The sequence below is a fragment of the Chelon labrosus genome, assembly GCF_963514085.1.
Source record: "Chelon labrosus genome assembly, chromosome: 2".
NCBI classification, from domain to species: domain Eukaryota; kingdom Metazoa; phylum Chordata; class Actinopteri; order Mugiliformes; family Mugilidae; genus Chelon; species Chelon labrosus.
This window is the reverse complement of record NC_140338.1, coordinates 30,134,080-30,156,474: the sequence shown is the minus strand read 5'-3', so window position 1 is coordinate 30,156,474 and position 22,395 is coordinate 30,134,080. Positions and strand designations below refer to the sequence as shown.

The window sequence follows — 22,395 nt, the reverse complement described above, 5'->3', positions numbered from 1 at the left end:
AAGACACTTAAAAGATTATTTAACGGTTGTTTTGTAATTTGCTTTTCTTCATATGTTGTTGTTCATGTCTCTGTGTTTTATCTTTGACTCACTTATGCTCAAGGAATCAATAATTTAGGGGTATAAACCAATATTTCCCTCATGGAGACACACACATACATACACATCGAACACATCACACACTCACATTTTTTGTTTTTATGTTAAATGTTTGTTTGTTTGTTTGTTTGTTTGTTTTTTTGTATGTTAATTTTGTGTTCTCTTTTAAATATTGTAAATTTTTAACATTACTTAGGTAGAGGCTTCAAATAAGCCCATTAGGCTTTCTGCTTCTTCCTGCACTGTGTGTTACTTTTTTTATTCTTTGTCAATCTTGTATTTTTTTCTTTTAAACTGTGCAAAAATAAAAATCTAAAAAAAAAATCTAAATTGAATTAACAAATAACACATGACACAAAGTGAAGTCATCCACACTCTGCAATTAAATGATGAACAATCAAAATTTGATGGTAGTATGCTAATTTATGAGCTTATTTAGACTGAAGGACCTGTATTTTGAATCAGTGTGTGACTGACACAAATTAGATCTCATGAAACTTAGAAATTACATACTTTTTGAAAAGATGAGCTCATTGAATAGATATTAGCATATACTGGTTTCTGAATAAGAAGTTCATAGATTTCTCCACATCCTGGATTTCCTTAGCTGGAATGGCCCACTCACCGCATCGGAGCCTATGGGAAGAATCCAACAGAAGAGCAAACACAGTGGAGCAACAGCCAGCATGGTACCCTTCATCGCAGCACTTAGGCTTCTGATGACTTCTGAATTTGTACACATACACACACAAGACAAACACAAAAGTTGTTTGACATCAGAGAAAATACACTTACATAGACTGGTTTCTGTTCAACCAATTAAAAGATCAACTTACCAGGTTTTTTGGATTCCAAATCGTTGAGCTCAGATAAGAAGTTTTGACCAGACAGACAGGCAAGTTTCCAGGACTTATATACTCCGCCACATAACAGTCGAGTCACTCACACACACACAAAGGCACGCACACAAACATAAACAAATTAGGATAGTGGTTATTGGTATGCTGTATCATTGCTAAGGAACTTTCCATTTTCCATTTCCGCCATTTTCAACAGAAATGACAGTTCTGATATGAATTATTCTAAAATAAAATGACACCTACAGTGAGTCGCCGTCTGACCGTTCAGTTAGACCATCTAAACAGTGTTACCTGAATGTCCATCAGTGATTGAATTTATTAATTATTCTAGCTAATTCTTCTCACCTAGCAGTGTATGCAGGTGGCTCAAACAAACAGGGCTACTCAAAGTAGGTAGTAGTCTTAGTTTTAAAGGCCATACAAGAGGGGAAAGAAAACAGTCTTGGTTTGTCACAGTCGCAACATTTTAGACAAATTAAATAATAAAAAAGTCATAAGGAGGACCAGAGGGCAGTCTCATACTCACTAATTGAGTTTGAGACTGCTCAGCTGCCCCTGAAACGTCTGTACCAGGAGGAGCAATGTGGGTTCCATTCAGGACATGGACCAACGGACAAGCTCTTCATCCTTGGAGAGTTCCTGTGGGAATCAGCATTTCTCTGGGAACACTTTGGAGGGTTCTGAGGCAGTATGGGGTACAATGGCTCTTTCTACAAACCATCCAGTCCCTGTATAAACCAAGTAAGAGCTGTGTCTATATACTCTGCACTAAATCAAACATGTTTCTGGTAGACTCAGCAACGACTGCCCCTTGTCTTTACTCCTGTTTATGACATTCATAGCCAGGAAATCAATGTGAAGCTGGGGTGATGACTGTGTCTACTATGAATATCAGAGTCACTTGTCTGCTTTTAACAGATGACATGATCCTGTTGGCTTGACGTGAATCCCTGCAATGCTACTACGTATAGGGAGGAAGATGGATGAATGGATAGATGGATGCATGGAAATGGCACATCACAGAAACCTGCACACAGTCCAGTTTCTTTAATTTGTTCAAACTAAAACTGAATGTGTCTGGGAAAAATCACATTATATTATTAAACAACATTTCCTTGTTAATGATGTAGGGTATGAAATTATATACAAATGAACGTCCATATTGAATGTGGATGTTACTGTACAGTGGTACACAAATGACATGCTTTTAGCTTTTGACATTTCTATGTCAAAAAACTGAAATAATAATCCAAGTCAAGTGCCTGGAGGTCCTTGACACTACGCTAGACTCAACTGAAATGAAGGTGTCACTTCCAGTCCAGTCAGTGCTGCCTAAATCAACAGCTGCTCTCCCTTCTTGGTCAACTAGATTTTGCTGTGTGTGTCATCTCTCAGAGTGATTATAGTTAAAAACTAATTAGATACAACATGTAAATGACTGTGCTGCTAGACTCTTTGCATTTCTATCAGTTGGTCCTCATTGACCTTAAATGACCTTTTGGTCTAACAGCCTTTTTTTTCTTTCACTTCTGTCCATTCTGACTTTTTATCATTATGTACATGCTGTCCTTAAATTTGTTCTGGTATTCAGCTCATGTTCCTCTTCCTGTGTGTTTCTCATGCCTCATGTTATTTTATGTATTTTAGTGCAAATTAACTGCTACCTTGTAAGGTAAGGTCTGATATATCAAACTGGGTATTTTCTTATTTTCTGCACATTATTAAATCAAATCTAATCTATATTCTTCACTCCTGATTAAACATTCAAATGTGATGACGTTTTAGTTGCTCCTTGTTGCCAAAGACCTTCACAGTTCCCTTAGTGTGCACTTTATTAAATTAATTATTTATTGCTCACTCAGAAGGATGTCTCTCCTGACTGAACTGCTTTGAATATTTAGCACTGTTACTCTGGTTTAGTTCACTGTTACATGTAACATTGAAACATTGGCTGCGGCTCAGTATGGGTAGAGCGGGTTGTCCACAAATGGGGTGTCCACGAGTCACAGGGTTAGCGCTTCGATCCCCGAAATGTGCCACATGTGTCAATGTGTCCTTGAGCAAGACACTGAACCCCCAGTTGCTCCCAGTGCAGTGACACTGGTGTGTGAATGTGTGTGTGCTTGTGTGAGTGAATGGGTAGATGTGTCTGTGACTGTAAAGCACTTTAAGTACCAATAGGTAGAAATGTGCTATATAAAAACAAGGCCATTTACCATCTGTTGGTGAGTTCTTTCAGTTCTTTTCTCACTGGTTTGAAGTGAGGGTGAGCACAGCTGGAAAAACATGAAATCGCTTTCTTACTCAGTGGACATAACAGACTTGACTTGCTAGTAAAGGTTACTTCAGGCCATAAAGGCTTATTCAGAGGATAAGTCAATTTCAACACAGAGTCATGTCATATGCAGAAGTTCTCAGATGACACTGCAATTCTGGTGTGGATCAGGTATGGACAAGAGCAGTGTCATACTGAGGAAGTAAAGCATCTCATGTTTTGTATTGTGTTTTATTTTTCTGTTATTTCTGCTTTTATTTTGTTAATCATTTCCTGTTGTGTTACAGTTAGCTTGTCCTTACTGTATGTCCCCACCTTTGTGATTGTCTTCCCCGTCCTCATTGTTTCCAACTGCATACATATATATTGCCTGTGTCTCCCGTAGTCCTTTGCCAGTTCGTCCTGTCTTATTCAGTGGAATCAGCTCTGTCTCAGCCTTGTTCTGACCAGGTCATAGTATTCCTTGACCTTTTGTTATTTTCCTTGTTTATATTTTGTTATTTTACCCTGGATTACGTTTTTCCTCAGAGAGATTCTGTGTCACCATAGTCATTAATTTTGTTATCGAGTTTTTGCCTTGTGAAGAGTGATTTTTAGATTTTTCATCAGAAATAAAGACTGGGTGAATTTGTCTTCTTTAAGTCGTGCATTTGGGTTTAAACATTGTACAGTTGTGACAAGCAGGAGCAGAAGAATCTGGTGAACTACTTTGTCTCATAGTGCGGAGTGAACCACCTTCAGATCATTACAGCTAAAACCAAGGTGATGGTAGTGGATTTCTGGGGGTCCAGGCCCAACCTGCAGCCTGTAATCATCAATGGGGAGTGTGTAGAGGTGGTTCAGACCTACAAGTACCTGGCTCTACATCTGGATCACAGACTGGACAGGTCGGCTAACACAGACTCTATATACAAAAAAGGTCAAAGCTGCCTCTATTTCCTCAGGTCATTTAATATCTGCCGGCAGGCGGCAGCTGCTGGACATGTTCTACCAGACTATCGTTGCCAGTGCCCTCTTCTGTACTGTGGTGTTCTGGGGAGGCTGGATTTAGTCGTAGTCATGAAGAAGTTGTATTTATTATAGTTTTATTATTTGAACAAATGTATTAGTTTCACATCCCGTAAGAAAGCTATTAAATGCATAAACACATCACAAATGGCTTTCAGATATTGTTGCTTGGAAAGAGACAGGGAAACTGAAGCCCACAATAATCAAACAAGTGAAAATTTTCAGTTTGAGTAGAATTAATGGAAATGTTTTAATGAGCATCATTATGCACACATGGTTTACTGAGCATGGTTTAATTCCCACTCTAGTATTCACTTTGCTCCACCGGTTGAACATTTTTACATACATTTTATTTTTATTTTTTTGCATTATAGCAGTTTAGATTACTCTGCAGACCTGCACTCTGCAGGACATAGACCACATCGCATTCTAGATCATTTTTTTTATTCTTTATTATATTAGTTATTTTGAACATCTCATAGGGAGGGATGAGCACCTCTTGCTCACGATCTTTTTGGCATGGATAATGTTTCAAGAAGGCACCTAAGCAGGTCTTAATTTTAAAGCAGGTCTTGTCACCAAAGCGTGTCAAGTTTCCTAATAATGAGGTGGAGGTAAAAGAACCAAAGCGAATTACTCGGTTGACAGAGCCAGTAAATGCAGCATTGGTTCTGCGGTAAGTATCCCGACAGTTCTGATTGTTCCTGAGGATCTGTACAGCAGATGTCAGCCAGAAATGTAAGGAGTGGTATGGAAAGGAGGAGGTGCCATAGATTGTTCTATTTGTCCTGACCGCTTCATTGAATACGTCATAAATCTTTGTCTTTTCAGCAGTATAAGCACAGATTGCTTGCATGTGATTCTTAGTTAATGCCTGATCTATTCCGTCTTTATTTTTTAGGGCGTTCTTTGCACAACGTTCTGCGTCTTTCCAGGCTTTTCCAAATGGTCTGTCGGCTTTGGTCTCTTCTTTAAGGTATTTCTCCCTGACCATTTTTTCCATCGCTGCATTGCAGTTGAAGTACATGTCATCCACAGCGTCTTTAACAAAGCTCAGTGGGATGGCCTGGTTGCTGCTCTAGAGGGAGGAGAAGAAGGCAAAGGTGAGAAGAATGGACAGATGCCGAGATGCAGTTTGTAAAATCGTGCAGTGCTGGAATATCAGTGGCAGTGGCGGCGCCACGGAGGAGCTAAGTGCTGTAGATCCCCCTATAGCACCCGCCCCAGCACACCCAAGAAATGTCTGTGATTTTTTTATATTTATATTTTAATGTCATATTTGAATAGTTTTTTTCACGTGGTTTAAAAATATGAATTAAATAATAAATCTAATAAATATTTTAGTCTGAAAAAATAAAAGAGGCCCAAACAGGTGATCTTCTTTGGCCAATGGGCGCAGCGCGCTGTGAACCTTTTCCATTGAGGATGCCCACGTTACGGTTTGTCCTGCGGGTGATATTAGCAGTTATTCATGTTGGTAACTGGCTGTGTAATTTCGTGATCGGAGCATTTTAGGCCGAAGCGTTACAGTGAGTAAAATGTCAATGGAATGAATGAACAACAGGGTGCTTTATATGAACATTTACGGTAAACTTATTCCCAGGCCATCTCCTGCTCTGTGACCAATGAGATGACAGCAGGAATCCCGCTCATCTCACTGGTCGAGGTACTGTTGTTTGCGAAGAAGATACCGGAAGACATCAAAGCAACAACTTTTACTCACACGTTTGCACCTGTTTGCACTATTACAAGAGGAATGTTCTGCTTTCTATTGTTTTATATTAATTTATACAGTTTTAAGTTCAGCAGGACAGGTTTCTGTTTAAGAAAGATATTTATTTTATTTTAAAAATAAATAATTTGAATAATAATTTGTTTTCCATGTGTTTATATCACTCAGAAATATGCATCTAATTAAATTCAGGTTCGAGTCAAATAGTTAAAATATAATTTCACACACGCAAATAAGGGCTAAAAATTTTCACTACGCCAGCATGGGTGAAGGCAACCGGGTCGGCCGGCCCTGACAATGAGGTTTCCCTTATTTATTTTTCAGTGAGTTGGCAACCCTACTTGTGTTGAATACTTTTACATGTATTCGTATATATGTATAGTATAGTTAATGCGGGCGTGTACGTGTGTATGTATATATACCAAGGGTGGACCGATGCGACCTCCATAATGAAACGCATCAAAATTTAAAGCAAGTGTTGAGCATCCCCATAGCATCTGCAACAGAAAATCTCTGGAGCCGCCACTGCTCAGCTTTACATTCATGTTTAACTTTAATATTAACAGCAAAAAGTTCAGAATCTAGGTAAAATGATTTATAACACTGAATTGTCTCTGACACTGTTATCATATTGCATTAATGGTTCTGTATTATCCATGTATCATCATGCTAGTAATTCATAGCAATCAGCAAAATACCACAAGAGAAGTGATGCAGGAATGGTTAATACTTTACACTTAGTCATAGTCATAGTCATCACCTGTAAGTATAGTGGAATTATTTCATTTCCACATGTATCGTTATTGTAAGTCAGTGTGTGATTGACACAAACAAAAGAGTGTGTGCACTTTAGAAACTATAACTGTTGAGAAAATGATGAAGCCATGGGTCCAGTTTTTAATCTGAATAAATATTAGGGCTTACTGAGCCAAGATTGATCTCTAAATTGAGAAGGTTTTCAACCCAGCATCAAGTCTTCACCATCACCCTGAACACAGGGGTCCCCCAGGGATGTGTGCTGAGCCCCCTCCTCTTCACTCTACTGACCCACAACTGCACACTGACGGATAGCTCCAGCCTATTCATTAAGTTTGCGGACGACACAACTGTGGTGGATCGCATTAGCAACGGAGATGAGACCAGCTACAGGAGCAAGGTGACCCGCCTGGCGATGTGGTGTGGAGACAACAATCTCACAAATTGCGACTTCAGGAGAATGCACACCCAGCATGCTCTGCTGACCATCAACGGTGCTGTTGTGTAGATGGTGAGCAGCACCCAGTTCCTGGGTAAGCACGTCACAGGGGACCTCTCCTGGACTACCAACATAGCATCCTGACCAGCTGCATCACTGTGTGGTACAGCGCCTGCACCGCGTCCTGCTGTAAGACCCTCCAGCGCATACTGAGAGCAGCTGAGAAGACGATCGGTGCCTCTCTCCCTTCCCTCTAGGAGATCTGCAATGCCTGTCTCACCTGAAAAGCCCTCTGTGTTGCGGGTGAGACAGATATTGCAGGTGGTGATCCCACCCACCCATCACACAACTTCCTCAGTCTGCTGTGATCAGAGAGGAGACTGCAGAGTCTTCCTCCACCAGGCTGTCAGGATGCTCAAATCCAGTGTTTGGAATAACGCCGTTTAAAGTAACGGCGTTAGGTAACGCCGTCATTTTTTCAGTAACGGGGTAATCTAACTAATTACTTTTCTCGTCGTTACAACGCCGTTAACGTTACTGGACGTTAAATGCGGTGCGTTACTATACATCGATTGAATAAACTGTGTAATCCGAACGCACCCCTGGCTCACCGCTAGTGAGGAGGTGGGTTAATAACGAGGTAAGCGATTATGATTGGCTAAGGCAGAGTCATGTTTCATGGTAGCCAATCAGAGCCAGTGGTTTTACACACATGACAGCACACGCGCCACACACACACACACACACACACACAACAGCTCAACAGAGATTCGATGAAGCAGCAGAGATGGCGAGTCAGGAGCAATCCGATGAAAAGTTGGCATTTTCAAGGTGGAGATATAAACACTACTTCAATAAATAAAAAAATTAATTGTGGTCAAAGGGAGGAACGTGCATGTAATGTGTACATTATGTCCAGGAGCAAAGACTTTCTCGACATCCGTTGTAAGCAACTCTAATTTAATGAAGCATCTCACAACGACACACGCATTTACAAAGCTAGTGGCCAAAAACACCGATACCTCCACCACAGACGATAGCTCGCCGTCTAAACCCTACCGAAATATAAATATTATAAAAATAAATTTAATATAAATATAATTATAAAATATATATATAAATATCAAAAGTTATGTACAAACACCTGTCTGTTCTACTCATTTCAACTGACTTGTGAAAACTGCTCAAAAAAATCCAAATTCTTTGACATATAGCAACTTTTTTTTTTAACAGTAACGCAAATAGTTACTTTCCCTGGTAATGAGTTACTTTTATTATAGAGTAATTCAGTTACTAACTCAGTTACTTTTTGGAACAAGTAGTGAGTAACTATAACTAATTACTTTTTTAAAGTAACGTTCCCAACACTGCTCAAATCTCTACCTGCACTGCCCTCTCTCCCAGTTCTGCTCCGTGCACACATTAACTCAGAACTCCCAGGCCGGCTTTCTTCTTCTTTTTTTAATGTTGGATTTGTACATTTAAAATTTAAGTTGTTGCACCGTAGGCCTTTGAGGAAAGCAGTTTCAATCCTGTGTAGGTATTGCACATGTCAGAACTGACAATAAAGCTGACTTTGACTTTGAAGTGTGAGTCAGTTCTGAATAAAAACTGCTGATATGCATACGTTTGAAAATATTGTATAGACAGATTCTCTTGGTTGGTATGGCGCACTCACCTTCTTGGAGCTGATTGGAAGCAGCCAGAAAGAGAGCAAACACAGTGGAGCACAAATCAGCATGATACCCTTCATCACTGCAGTTAGGCAGACAGACTCTGGATTTACACACACAAGACAAATGTTGTTTAACAGCAGAGACAACAGGTACAAATATGTCATTTAAGATTCATCACAACCTTATCAAGTGATGTATTTTTAAATATACTGTGATGTCTCCAACTTCTAACTCAGCTGCATTAGTTTTTTATGTTATATTAGAATACGTTTTGAAAGATGAACTCACCAGTTTTTCAGAAGATAAAGTGTTGTGAACTGCTCAGATCAAAAGTTTTGACTCAACAGGCAGTCAGCTTTCTGGGACTCTACATATATACTCGTCACACGCACGCACACATGCACACACGCACACACCCACCCACACGCGCACACACATACACACAAAGACTATGCTTTCACTAACCTGAAACCTAACCATAGTCTTATTGTCAGGTCTTATTGAAGTGAGCAGTGAGCTCAAGAGCACATGCACACGTTCACCCAGTTCTGTGTGTGGTTTTGATGGAAGGTGTAAAAATGCTGTTTCCTCTCAAAGGAAATTAAGTTTAGAAGCAGAAGACACATATAGTATGTACTTGTTTCAGTAAAATGTCATAGGTAGTTAGATTGTCTTAGGAAGAAACACCAGCCAATAAAACTTAAAGATCTATTTATTATACATTGATGAGCCACAACATTAAAGCCACTGACAGGTGAAGTAAATAACATTGAACATCTTTTGACAATTCAGTGTTCTGCTGGGAAACTTTTGGACCTGGCATTCATGTGGATGTTACTTAGACATGTAGTACTCTAGACCAGAGCAGTCCTGGCTCCCCAACCCCAGCAGGATGCAGCCTGACACAGACACACACACATAACACTTCAGGAACAACTCAAAAAACATGAAGAACAGCACAAGGTGTTGACCTGGCCTCCAAATTCACTAGATCCCAAACTGATCAAGTATCTGTGATCCACAGAGGCCCCTCCTCTCAACCCATAGGACCCAAAGGCCCCCACTAACAACATTCTGTTGCCAGACACCACAGGACACCCTCAGAAGGCCCATGTCCATTCTCTGATGAGTCACAACTGTTTTGGAGGCACAAGGGAGACCTACACAATATTAGGAAGAATCTGGAGGCTTAATTGCCTTCATATATCAGTAAAAATAATTCCTGATTATTAACTTTGTCTGCTACTGTATAAAAAAGCATAAAACTGTAATTTTCTCTAAGCATCAAGCATTTTGTTCTAAAACAGGCATACAACACTGTTTATTAACACTTTGACTGAAATAAATCCGAACAAAAGTATGAATAAGAAGCTTCACAAAGCTCATTCTGGATTCACAGTGCCAGTGTAAACTAACGGGTTAAATCAAATTACATGACAGTAGTTGAGTTAGGTTGACTGATACTAAAATACACTGAGCTAAAAGAAAACATTCAGGAGTTATTAGTGAACATGTTACTCAGACCACCATAAGTTGCTGAATGTTTGTAACCTACCTATGGGTGCAATCTGCAAATATGGGTTCATCATCTGTGGTTATGTTAAACCCACCCATGAGCAGTATTTTCCGACAGATGGAATGACTAGGTGTTGCTTTTGGTGCTTTTGGTGACAAACCCACAGAAAAGTATTGCCCAGTTTCATTTGGTTGTTCAACTGGCTGTGTTGCCTGCAACTCTTCTGCTTTAGCTCTTTAGCTCACGCACAACTGCAGACCTGTGCATGGATCCAACTCCATCATCAAGTTTGCAGACGACACCACCGTGATTGGTCTCATCACCAACAACGATGAGACAGCCTACAGGGAAGAGGTACAGCACCTGGCCACATGGTGCGCCGACAATAACCTGCTCCTTTACACCAGCAAGACCAAGGAGCTCATTGTGGACTTCAGGAAGGAGATAAGAAGCACGCATGACCCCATTCACATCAACGAGTTTGTCTCCAGCTTCAAGTTCCTCGGGACCCACATCTCGGAGGACCTGTCCTGGACCACCAACACCTCCAGCCTGGTCAAGAAAGCTCACCATTGCCTCTACTTCCTGAGGACACAGAAGAAGAACCACTGTCTTCAGCCATCCTGGTGAACTTTTACCACTGCGTGATTGAGAGCATCCTAACCAACTGTGTCACAGTCTGGCATGGGAGCTGCTCTGTCGCGGAGTGCAAACAACTGTGCGCATAGTGAAAACTGCCCAGCGCATCACAGGAACCAAATATTATTATATTGCACTAGTTTAGTAACATTAGGTAGCTGCTGTTTATTATTTATGCACTGCTTAATTGTTCACTTCATCTGTATTTTGTATCATCTAATTTATCATCTGCCCATCTCCTTTATTGTAAATTATGTTATAGCTCCTGTTTATAGTCTACTCACATTTAACGAACACATCCATCTGTATAATATGTTCATAGTACTTCATTCAATCATTGTGTATTTCCTGCTCATTTGCCTCTATATATGGTCTCACCTGTACATAGGTTTTTATCTGTAAATATTGTCCATATGCTGTCAAAAACAACCTGTACCTGCGCCACGTGCACTTACTGCCTATTGCACTCTGCTTAGATGCTGAACTGCATTTTGTTGCTCTGTACCTGTACATGTAATGACAATAAAGTTGAATCTAATTTAATCTAATCTAATCTTTTTACCAGAGATAAGTGACTCTGGTGAATGTTAGACCTGCTGTACATTTATGAGATGGACACAAAAACTTGTTTAAGTATTCAAAGTAGAACACCAGGATGTGGTATCTAGGGCTTTAGAAAAATACCAGCTTGTACATGGTATGTACTTCTGCTTGTGGCAAGAATAGTTGTTCTTAAACCACAATGTGAGCTGGAACAGGAAAAAGCGCTTGAGTATAGATGATAATAAATGCTGCAGTTGTGGTTAGACAGAGGGCCATGTCTATCAACAACACTTGAGAAGTCTAGTTGTGATGTCTTCTTAGCTCAGTTGCACAGTGTGAGCTTGGTGATTGTTATAAACATGTGTAGTAACCCTCTCTGCTGTATATAGAGCATATATTAATACATAATATTTCTTTCATTTCTAATTCTAGCAGTCTTTCACTTTGTGATTGTGAAATTACTCATAGAGCATAAGTACCATGGGTAGAGCTGACGTGTATTTACAGATTCTGCTATTTTAAAAGGACTTCAGACTGGTTACCATATTTATAATCTTAAATGACATTTTATACAGGAGATCTTTGGACTTCTCATATGAGGAAAATTGTTTTCTTCATATATAATGGAAAGTAAAAACACAGGACTCTGGTACAGAAGCAACAGAACATGACTGAGTTCTGTTGCTTCTGTTCCACTGACTTGCCAAATCATCTTCTTACAGAAAGTCATACATACCAGGATTGGTGTTTCATCAACATTCCAGCAGATGGTGGCATTGTCTAGTGATTTGGCCAAACCTGCGTTGTCTTGAGATGTTTTCAACACTTTTCAACTTGGTTTGTGTGTGTAGGTTTATGTTTGTATATGTCTCAGCCCAACCAGCATTTTGATTTAACTTTTTTCAAATTCTCAGTGGAAGCAACATGATGAGAGGGGTTTGCGTTGGAGAGGCCAGCAGGGAGGAAGGGATGAAATGGAAAACAGAGAGATTGAGAAGAGATGTGAGATGGTCTGAATGTTGACAAAAGGTGAGGAAGAGAAAGGCAGTTATCACCTTGTTACACTGGAGTCCCATCAGACATGAGAGAAAGAGAGACAGAGCCTGGTATGGAGGTATTAGTATAAGTATAGAGTCAAGTATGAATGCAAGCGAACGCAAACTGCTGAAGAGTTGATGTTTGTTTAGCTGCTGCACACGCAGGAAAGAAGGAGAATGCAATAATACACCAAAGAGGGAAAAGTAGAATAGGGTGATGACTGTGTCTACTATGAAAACGTCAGCCATTTGTTTGCTTTTAGCAGATGACATGATCCTGTTGGCTTCAAGTGAATCCCTTCAATGCTAGTAAGTATAGGGAGGAAGACGGATGAATGGATAGATGGATGCATGGAAATGACACATCACAGAAACCTGCACACAGTCCAGTTTCTTTAATTTGTTCAAACTGAAACTGAGTGTGTCTGACAAAAATCACATTATATTATTAAATAACATTTCCTTGTTGGCATGAAATTATACGAATGAACGTCCATATTGAATGTGGATGTTACTGTACAGTGGTACACGAATGACATGCTTTCAGCTTTCATTATTTCTGTGTCAAAAACTGAAATAATAATCCAAGTCAAATGTCTGGAGGTCCTTGCTACTACGCTAGACTCAACTGAAATGAAGGTGTCACTTCCAGTCCAGTCTGTGCTGCCTAAATCAACAGCTGCTCTCCCTTCTTGGTCAACTAGATTTTGCTGTGTGTGTCATCTCTCAGTGTGATTATAGTTAAAAACTAATTAGATACAACATGTAAATGACTGTGCTGCTAGACTCTTTGCATTTCTATCAGTTGGTCCTCATTGACCTTAAATTACCTTTTGGTCTAACAGCCTTTTTTTTCTTTCACTTCTGTCCATTCTGACTTTTTATCATTATGTACATGATGTCCTTAAATTTGTTCTGGTATTCAGCTCATGTTCCTCTTCCTGTGTGTTTCTCATGCCTCATGTTATTTTATGTATTTTAGTGCAAATTAACTGCTGCCCTGTAAGGTAAGGTCTGATATACAGTATCAAACTGGACATTTTTTATTGTGCACATTATTAAATCAAATCTAATCTATATTGTTCACTCTTGATTAAACAGTCAAATGTGATAAATGTTTTAGTTGCTCCTTGTTGCCAAAGACCTTCACAGTTCCCTTAATGTGCACTTTATTAAGATTAAATATTCATTGCTCACTCAGAAGGATGTGTCTCCTGACTGAACTGCTTTGAATATATAGCACTGCTACTACGTTACATGTAAATAAGGTGGTAATAAAACTATGGAAACATCTGTTGGTTAGTTCTCTCCGTTCTTTTCTTATTGGTTTGAAGTGAGCTGGAAAAACATGAAATTACTTTCTTACGTGGATTCACAACAATGTAGACCCTGGAGACAGGCACATGTTGCACCTCTAAGATGAGTGCTATTACTGTCAGGCCATCCTGATGACAGGTAATAAGTGTTTTGTTGAATGCTGAACAAACTGGACATAGCAGACTTGACTTGCTAGTAAAGGTTAATTCAGACCATAAAGGCTTATTCAGAGAACACCCATCATCAGCCATGCAAAGAACTCCTGCTAAACACTGAATAACTGAAATATTTGATGTATTTACTGCTAGTCACCAAAGAAAACAAAACTAGTTTTATTGGTTAAACAAATTTATTAGTTTCACATCCACTATGAAACCTATTAAATGCAAAAACACATCACAAATGGCTTTTAGACATTGTTGCTTGAAATGCTGTGGAAAGAGGGAAACTGAAGCCTACAATAATCAAACACCCAAGTGAAATTTTTGAGTTTGAGTAGAATTAATGGAAATGTTTTAATGAGTAGCATTATGCACATAGTTAACTGAACATGGTCTAATTCCCACTCTAGCATTCACTTTGCTCCACCGTTTGAACAATTTTTTAACATACATTTTATTTTTGCTTATTTGCAACATAGCAGTTTAGCTTACTCTGCCTTTCTACACTATCTAAGACATAGACAACGTCACATTTTAGATCATTTTGTTAATTCTTTATTACATTAGTTATTTTGAACATCTCATAGGGAGGGATGAGCACCTTGTGGCTTAGTTCCGGATGAATAATGTTTCAAGAAGGCACCAAAGCAGGTCTTAATTTTAAAGCAGGTCTTGACACCAAAATTTTTCAAGTCTGCTGATAATGAGCAGGAGGCAAAAGTACCAAAGCGGATTATTTGGTTGACAGAGCCAGTAAACGCAACATTGTTTTTGCGGTAAGTATTGTAACATTGTTGATTTTTCCTGAGGATCTGTACAGCAGATGTCAGCCAGAAATGTAAGGAGTGGTATGGAAAGGAGGAGGTGCCATAGTTCTTTCTGTTTGTCCTGACTGCTTCATTGACTTCAACATAAATATTTGGATTTAGCTGTATAAGCACAGATTGCTAGCATGCGATCCTTAGTTGATGCCTGATCTATTTCGTCTTTATGTTTTAGGGCGTTGTTTGCACAATGTTCTGCTTCTTTCCAGGCTTCTCCAAATATACTGTTGGGTCTGTTCTCTTTTTTAAAGTATTGGTCCTTGACTATTTCTTCCATCTTTGCATTGCAGTTGTCGTACATGTCATCCACAGCATCTTCAACCATGCCCAGTTCAATGGGATCGATCTAGAAGAGGAGAAAGAAAAAGCTTTGAAAGAAGGACATAACACCAGGTGCAATTCATACCATTCTGTAATTAAAAGTGAAGTCATCCACACAGTGCAATTAAATGATCAATGATGGTAGTATGCTAATTTATTAGCTTATTTAGACTGACGGACCTGTATTTTGAATCAGTGTGTGACTGACATATAGATATTAGCATATACTGGTTTCTGAATAAGAAGTTCATAGATTTCTCCACATCCTAGATTTCCTTAGCTGGAATGGTCCACTCACCGCATCAGAGCCTATGGGAAGAATCCAACAGAAGAACAAACACAGTGGAGCAACAGCCAGCATGGTACCCTTCATCGCAGCACTTAGGCTTCTGATGGCTTCTGAATTTGTACACATACACACACAAGACAAACACAAAAGTTGTTTGACATCAGAGAAAATACACTTGTATAGACTGGTTTCTGTCCAACCAATTAAAAGATCAACTTACCAGGTTTTTTGGATTCCAAATCGTTGAGCTCAGATAAGAAGTCTAAATTTCTTCAGCTGCCACAGGAAGTACATCCTCTGCTGTGCTTTTTTAATTAGGGCACTGATGTTCAGCTCCCATTTGAGGTCCTGGGAGATGATGGTGCCCAGGAAACGGAAGGAGTCCACAGCGTTGACTGTAGAGTCACACAGGATGATGGGGAGGAGTGGGGCTGTGTTCTTCCTGTAGTCCATGATCATCTCCACTGTCTTGGAGGCGTTCAGCTCCAGGTTGTGGCGGCTGCACCAAGTCACCAGGCGGTCAATCTCTAGTCTGTCTGCGGTCTCATCTCCACCTCAGATGAGCCTGATGAGGGTGGTGTCATCCGCAAATTTCAGAAGCTTGACAGACCCGTGACTGGAGGGCAGTGGTGGACAGTAACGAAGTAAATTTACTTGAGTACTGTACTTAAGTACAGTTTATGAGTATCTGTACTTTACTTGAGTATTATTTTTGGGGGATACTTTAACTTTCACTCCACTACATTTGAAGGACAAATATTGTACTTTTTACTCCACTACATTTCTGTTCATGCTCTCGTTACTCGCTACTTTTGAGCTCAGCTGATTATTTATTTTTTTTCAAAATTCTGAGAAAATAAACTGTTTCTGCTGATTCGCATATGGTTTGTCTTAGTCGTATTGGTGTACCTGTACTACGTCATGCCATACAGTCCATACAATGCAGGAAGAAACTGGAGAAACACCTGGAGAAACACGTTTGAGATTTTTTCCACAAACACTGATTCGTTTCAGTTTAAATGTTTGTTGTGCTTACCGCGAACAAATTATATCACGGCCTACAAGAACTCGCCTTAAAAAGCACGTCGAGGTATGTAAAGTAGCTACTGACGTTAGCTAGCTTAATGTTTGTTAAATTGCTGATGAACATTGTAAATGTAATTGAATGAGCTTGTAGTGTGTGTATGTGTGTGTGTGCGTGTGTGTGTGTGTGTGTGTGTGAGAGAGAGAGAGAGAGAGAGAGAGAGAAGCTGTCTGCAAGAGAAAGAGTGAGGCTGTGGATTGTAGAGTGGATTGTATAATGACAATAAAGCTATTTTCCTTTCCTGTATTTCCTGAGATACTTTTTAAATTCTTTTACTTAAGTATTTTTTTTAAACAAATACTGTAGTACTTTACTTAAGTAATATTTTGACTAAGCTACTTTTACTTGTATTGGAGTAATATTTGACAAGGAGTATCTGTACTTTTACTCAAGTAGTGAAGGTGCGTACTCTGTCCACCTCTGCTGGAGGGCCAGCTGTTTGTGTACAGGGAGAAGAGCAGAGGTGAAAGGACACAGCCTGCTGGTGGTACAGGAGTCTGAGATGTGTGTTCCCAGCCTCACATGCTGCCTCCTGTCAGACAGGAAGTCCGTGATCCACCGATCCACAGTCTTCATTTAAATCACCAGTGTGGGAATACTTTGGTTTCCCGGTGCAACATAATGGTGATAGCACACAAGTGGTGGACCGGACAAAGACTGCTGACGATGTTTCGCGGAGGTTCAGTATGTCACTGGAATATTACAGTTTTTTACAATCACTTTGCTAATATTTTCAGAACCTTGATGACATTTTTCACAATTCTAGACACAAAACTCACAACCAATGATCAAAATGCACATCTTTCAAAACTCTAACCCTTTTCTCAATTGCTTGGATACAATACACATAAAACTTAGATCATTTGTTCATTCAAAAAAAATCACCTGTTCAATATGATACAACTTAACATCAAAATACTACTATTTCAAAAGGCAATTCACACATTACATTTCAAATGAGTGTCTATTAATTTCCTTACAATGATCTATCAATTGATACAACTGCTCAAAATGATAAGTAACTGTTGCTTTACTCTTACTGTAACATCAAAGTACTACTATTTCAAAAGCCAATTCACACACTACATTTCAAATGAGTGTCTATTCATTTCTTTACAATTATCTAACTATCAATTGATACAAAATGATAAGTAACTGTTGCTTCACTCTAAATGCATAGTTGTATGGAAACAGACAAACAATCTTCCATGTCCAATCATGAAAGCTTCAAGATACTTTACGTAACGAGATTCATTGTCACCAGTTAGCGTGGAGCATGAACCAATTAGACTACAATATCCATGGATGATGCCTGCAATGACATCACAGCAGACCACTGTCAGGCCTAGATTCGCCATGCCCGAAGGTTTTTTCCAAGATGTTTGGCTAATGAATACACCCATTGTGATGTAGATGAGAACCTGTGGCAAAATCCACAACACAGAGTTGATGACAATGTAGAAGTACGGTAATCACTCCTGTTTTGTTTCTTACATGTACAGTACAAGCAAGCAAGTTGAGGAACACTGCATTTGATGTTTTACAGTACTGTCTTTTATTTTCTACTGTATTTCATAGCTAATTACAGTATTTTTGCTTTGATTCAAATACTGTAAACCTATGTTGTGATTGTACTGTCTTGAATTTCCCCTTGGGGATCAATAAAGTATCTATCTATCTATCTATCTATCTATCTAGTGTTTTGCATCAATATACTGTATTACAAACTTTGTAGTATTCTCTCTATACTGCAGTACTTTTACAGAGATGTATTTACTGTACTGTACATGTAGTACCATAATGAAACCTGTATCACCTATTTTGTTCTACAATATTTAATGATTGTACGAACAATGACACAGTGAAACTATCGGTTGCTTGTGTGTGGGTGATCTATAGTTCTGTTTCAGTGGTATTTCACAGTAAATTTGTTTTTTGAACCAATTATTGTGCAAGTGCAAGATTTATTTAAAGATGTGAATGCACAATGCATGTTTTGAACATTAGACAGCCTGTGTTACAAGTGATAACCGTTTTGAGTTTTGTGTCTAGAGTTTTGAAAAATGACATCAAGGTTCTGAAAATAGTAGCAAAGTGATTGTAAAAAACTGTATTTTGGAATATTTTCAAGAGATTTTCAGTTTTGTTACTATTTAAAATATTTGTTCGATTTGTTTGCTAATGTGAGAGTATGTTTACCTGGCTCGTAAGCCATGACAAAAAATGGAGAAACACAGGCTAATCGTACAGGTTGGCCAAAGCCAACAGAACAAAAATGTGATGCTGGAGGGATCGAGGTCTAGAAGCAGAGAGAGAGAGTGAGGACCGCGACTGCAAGATCTTAAAGGATCAGTCAAATTGAGACCCGCCCACTAAGGTACCTGCAGAAACAGACAAACAAAACAAGGGGGAAAACACAGAACAGGCCCTATAGCAGCAGGTGGCCATCACAATACAACACTGAAAATGTTAGTTTCTTATAATGAAGTTACCAAAGTTGCCAGTTGCTACCTGACTACCTCAGTTTATCTCTACGTGAAATTGAGCTTTTTCTTTTCCTCTGATGAACAAAATGAATGAATGGTATGAGAACCCTCCTAATGCACTGGTTTTATGTTTTATTCTATTTTTTACCTTTGTTTTTTACTTTTAAAACAGGAGGTGGTTTTTATTTTTTTCAGTCATTTGGTGTCTGTTCAAAGTAAATGAAACAAGCTAGTCTTATACATGTGTGAGTTTTTGTTGCTTTTTTACCGTTGTACCGAACCGTGACCTCCACACAGAGGTATGTACCGAACTGTGACTTATATATTTATATTTTTAATATTTAGTATTAATAAATGTTTTTAGTATTAATGCATATATTTTTTTAAATATTTAGTAGTTTTGATCATGACTGAGGATGATTAAGAGATTTAAGCAAAAAATGTTGAAAAAAATATTTATCTGATTTTTACAGCAGTCAAAGTTAGTGGCTGTTTTCAGACACATATAATGTACAACTATTTACCCTATCACACACACCAATGGCCTATTTAGTATGACCAGTTAACCCAGTGGTTCCCAAAGTGGGGGGCGCGACCCCTGGGGGGGGCGCAGAGCCATTGCGGGGGGGGGGGGGGCGCAGGGCCTGGATGGAATTAGAGGGTGACAATTTTTCAGGACTCCCGTGGGTCACGGTATTCCCGCGGTACGGGAGTCAATTTCACTGTAGGTAACGTGATAGGGACGGGATAGAGCAAATAATCAAAGGGAGCGGGCGGGAGCGGGAAGGAGCCGGAGATTAAATTAAAAAATTATGCTGCAATGCGGTGAGTGCGCCCAACTTTAGACAACAACATGGGGAGTAGGACGGGATTCAGGAGTCTTTCTCTCGGGATTTTGCGGGACAGGTGGGACTGATACATGTCGATATTATAGAAACACCCATTAGTGTGTTTTTGCTGAGCTCTTGCACACAGACTGGACATAGCAGACTTTACTGCTAGTAAAGGCTAATTCAGGCTGCAAAGTCTTTTTCAAAGAACACCCATCATTAAAACAAAACAGATTTAGCTGTTTAACAAATTTATTGTTTTCATTCAGATACTTTCTAAGCAAAGCATTCATTTCACATACAGTATGAAGGCTGATAAATGCAAGCAGCACATCACAAATAGCTTTTAGGAATTTGTTGCTCATATTGTTCAACATGTTGGGAAAGATGGAAAGGGAAGAAATAATCAAACAATACTCAGGGGGAATGTTGGGGTAATATTAGAAGTATTTGTTGGTTTCCTGTGCATTTTCATTTTGTTTCACGTGTTAGAGAACCATGAGTAGCTTTCAGTTTGTCCCACCAAACAGACAGCTTTGAGGGTTTGGAATTTCTTGCAGCATAGCAGTTTAGATTGCTCTGCAGTCCTACACTCTCCAAGAAATAGACAACCTCACAATCAGCTAGATTGCCAGTACCTTTATTTTTTTTAGTTATTTTGAACATCTCATAGGGAGGGATGAGCACCTCTTGTTCAGTTTTGATGTCTGAATAATGTTTCAAGTAACCACCTAAGCAGGTCTTAATTTTAAAGCAGGTCTTGCGACCAAAGTTTTTTAAGTTTGGTGATAATGAGGAGGAGGCAAAAGTACCAAAGCGGATTATTTGGTTGACAGAGCCAGTAAACACATCTTTGGTTCTGCGGTAAGTATCCTGACATTTTTTATTGTTATTGAGGATCTGTACAGCAGATGTCAGCCAGAAATGTAAGGAGTGGTATGGAAAGGTGGCGCCATAGATTGTTCTGTTTGTCCTGACAGCTTTATTGAAGTCATCATAAATATCTGGATATATAGCTGTATAAGCACAGATTGCTAGCATGTGATCCTTAGTTAATGCCTGATCTGTTTTGTCTTTATTTTTTAGGGCGTTGTTTGCACAACCATTTGCTTCTTTCCAGGCTTTTCCAAATATATTGTTGGATTTGTTCTCTTTGTCAAAGTATTGGTCCTTGACAGTTTGTGCCATCATTGCATTGCAGTTGAAGTACATGTCATCCACAGCGTCTTTAACCATGTCCAGTTTGATCTAGAAGAGGAGAAAGAAAAAGCATTAAAAAAAAAGGACATAACACCAGGTGGAATTCATACCATTCTGTAGTGGTGGAAGATGTGTTCACACTGTATCAAATGTGTACTCTATACGGAGCTGCTAAGGGGACATGAAGAAAAAAAAGCATTAATAGTACGCTAGCTGTTAGCGCTCTAACGTGAAGTCATGCCAGTCACAGATGTTGTCGATATGTTACAGGTGTGGATGCTGATGTGTTATACACTTTGCTGTACATCGAGCTGTGAGTCTGTTTGCGCCACAAAAGTGGTTACCATGGTAACTGTGGACGTCATGGCAAGAGACACACACTGAGTGTAGAGGTTGGTCTAGTTGAATACTTCTATCCTGAAAATGTACTTTCGAAAGGTTTACAAATATTCCTCATCGAGGATTTATCAGTGACCACAAACACTAAAGAGGAAATAATAGGCATGGTGTGACGCAGTTTGTGCAGAAACCTTGAAAACACATTTGGATGTGTGTTTGCAGTTAGCTTATTAACGCCCTAATGTTGGCCAATCCTAAACAAATCCAAAACTACATAAATATAACAGGGCGGCACTTAAATCAACCAACAGATCACTGACAGACAATTGTCTTTTGCCTCAACAGATAAATATGCTGCCACGTGCAGGGCTGTTCATTTACTACTGAGCTGAGCCATTAAAATAAAGACAAAACAGACCAGTTTTCTGCAGAATAGAAATGACAGTGTGAAGTAAACCATATCTCTTTCTCTCTCTCCCTCTCTCTCTCCCCCCTTCTTTATATTTATAATTCATGTTCAAAATAAACATTTAAAGTATTTATTCTAATATTATTCTAATTGTTTTCTGCTTGCAGGTTGACAAGGCAGTGATTTCCGTTACGACTGATGAGCAAATGGCCAAATATATCACTTCATATGGTGACAGAGTAGCTGTCCTTTCCTTCTGTCAACAAACAATGTACAGCCTTGATAAAGAGACTCTTCTACAAAGATTAAAGATAAAATAGAAACTTGGAAAATGAGATCAAGGACAAAAGGTGTGCTGTGTGGTTCATCAGGTGTGCTCCAAAACCCGGGTGAGGGTTTTGCTGCAGGAAATGCTGCAGCAGAAAAGACTTACAGGAAGATGAAAATTGGATGGCTTCATTTTTACAATAATGTATACCATCAAGCAAGAACCAACAGTGGCGGAGGAACATGACATGTATCTGTGGAAAAAACAACTGTTGCTCTGATTTTGGA

At 39.2% G+C, this 22,395-nt stretch overlaps 3 protein-coding genes across 4 annotated transcripts; all 3 read right to left on the bottom strand.

Moving 5' to 3' along the window:
• Positions 1–4,444: 4,444 nt before the first annotated feature.
• LOC311497717 (ecto-ADP-ribosyltransferase 4-like) lies at positions 4,445–9,429 on the bottom strand. Of its 2 annotated transcripts, XM_084558083.1 has the most exons (3): positions 9,134–9,429; positions 8,848–8,945; positions 4,445–5,320 (listed from the first exon to the last, which is right to left on the bottom strand). In XM_084558083.1, the coding sequence occupies exons 2-3, from the start codon at positions 8,920–8,922 to the stop codon at positions 4,598–4,600; spliced, it is 798 nt and encodes a 265-aa protein (XP_084414209.1). In that variant the 5' UTR covers positions 8,923–8,945; positions 9,134–9,429; the 3' UTR covers positions 4,445–4,597. The 2 variants fall into 2 exon arrangements, with proteins under 2 accessions (XP_084414209.1, XP_084414208.1); XM_084558082.1 differs by having other exon boundaries at positions 8,848–9,429.
• Positions 9,430–14,605: 5,176 nt separating this feature from the next.
• Positions 14,606–15,314, bottom strand: LOC311494979 (ecto-ADP-ribosyltransferase 5-like; the record flags this gene model as incomplete). The annotated part of the gene is given in 3 exon segments (XM_084554260.1): positions 14,606–14,660; positions 14,662–14,982; positions 14,984–15,314. Coding segments are annotated over 3 exon segments (600 nt in total). The 5' UTR covers positions 15,208–15,314.
• A 5,049-nt stretch (positions 15,315–20,363) lies between these two features.
• Positions 20,364–21,128, bottom strand: LOC311494968 (ecto-ADP-ribosyltransferase 4-like; the record flags this gene model as incomplete). Its single annotated transcript, XM_084554248.1, has 1 exon — positions 20,364–21,128. The coding sequence occupies one exon, from the start codon at positions 21,126–21,128 to the stop codon at positions 20,364–20,366; it is 765 nt and encodes a 254-aa protein (XP_084410374.1).
• Between the last annotated feature and the right edge of the window lie 1,267 nt (positions 21,129–22,395).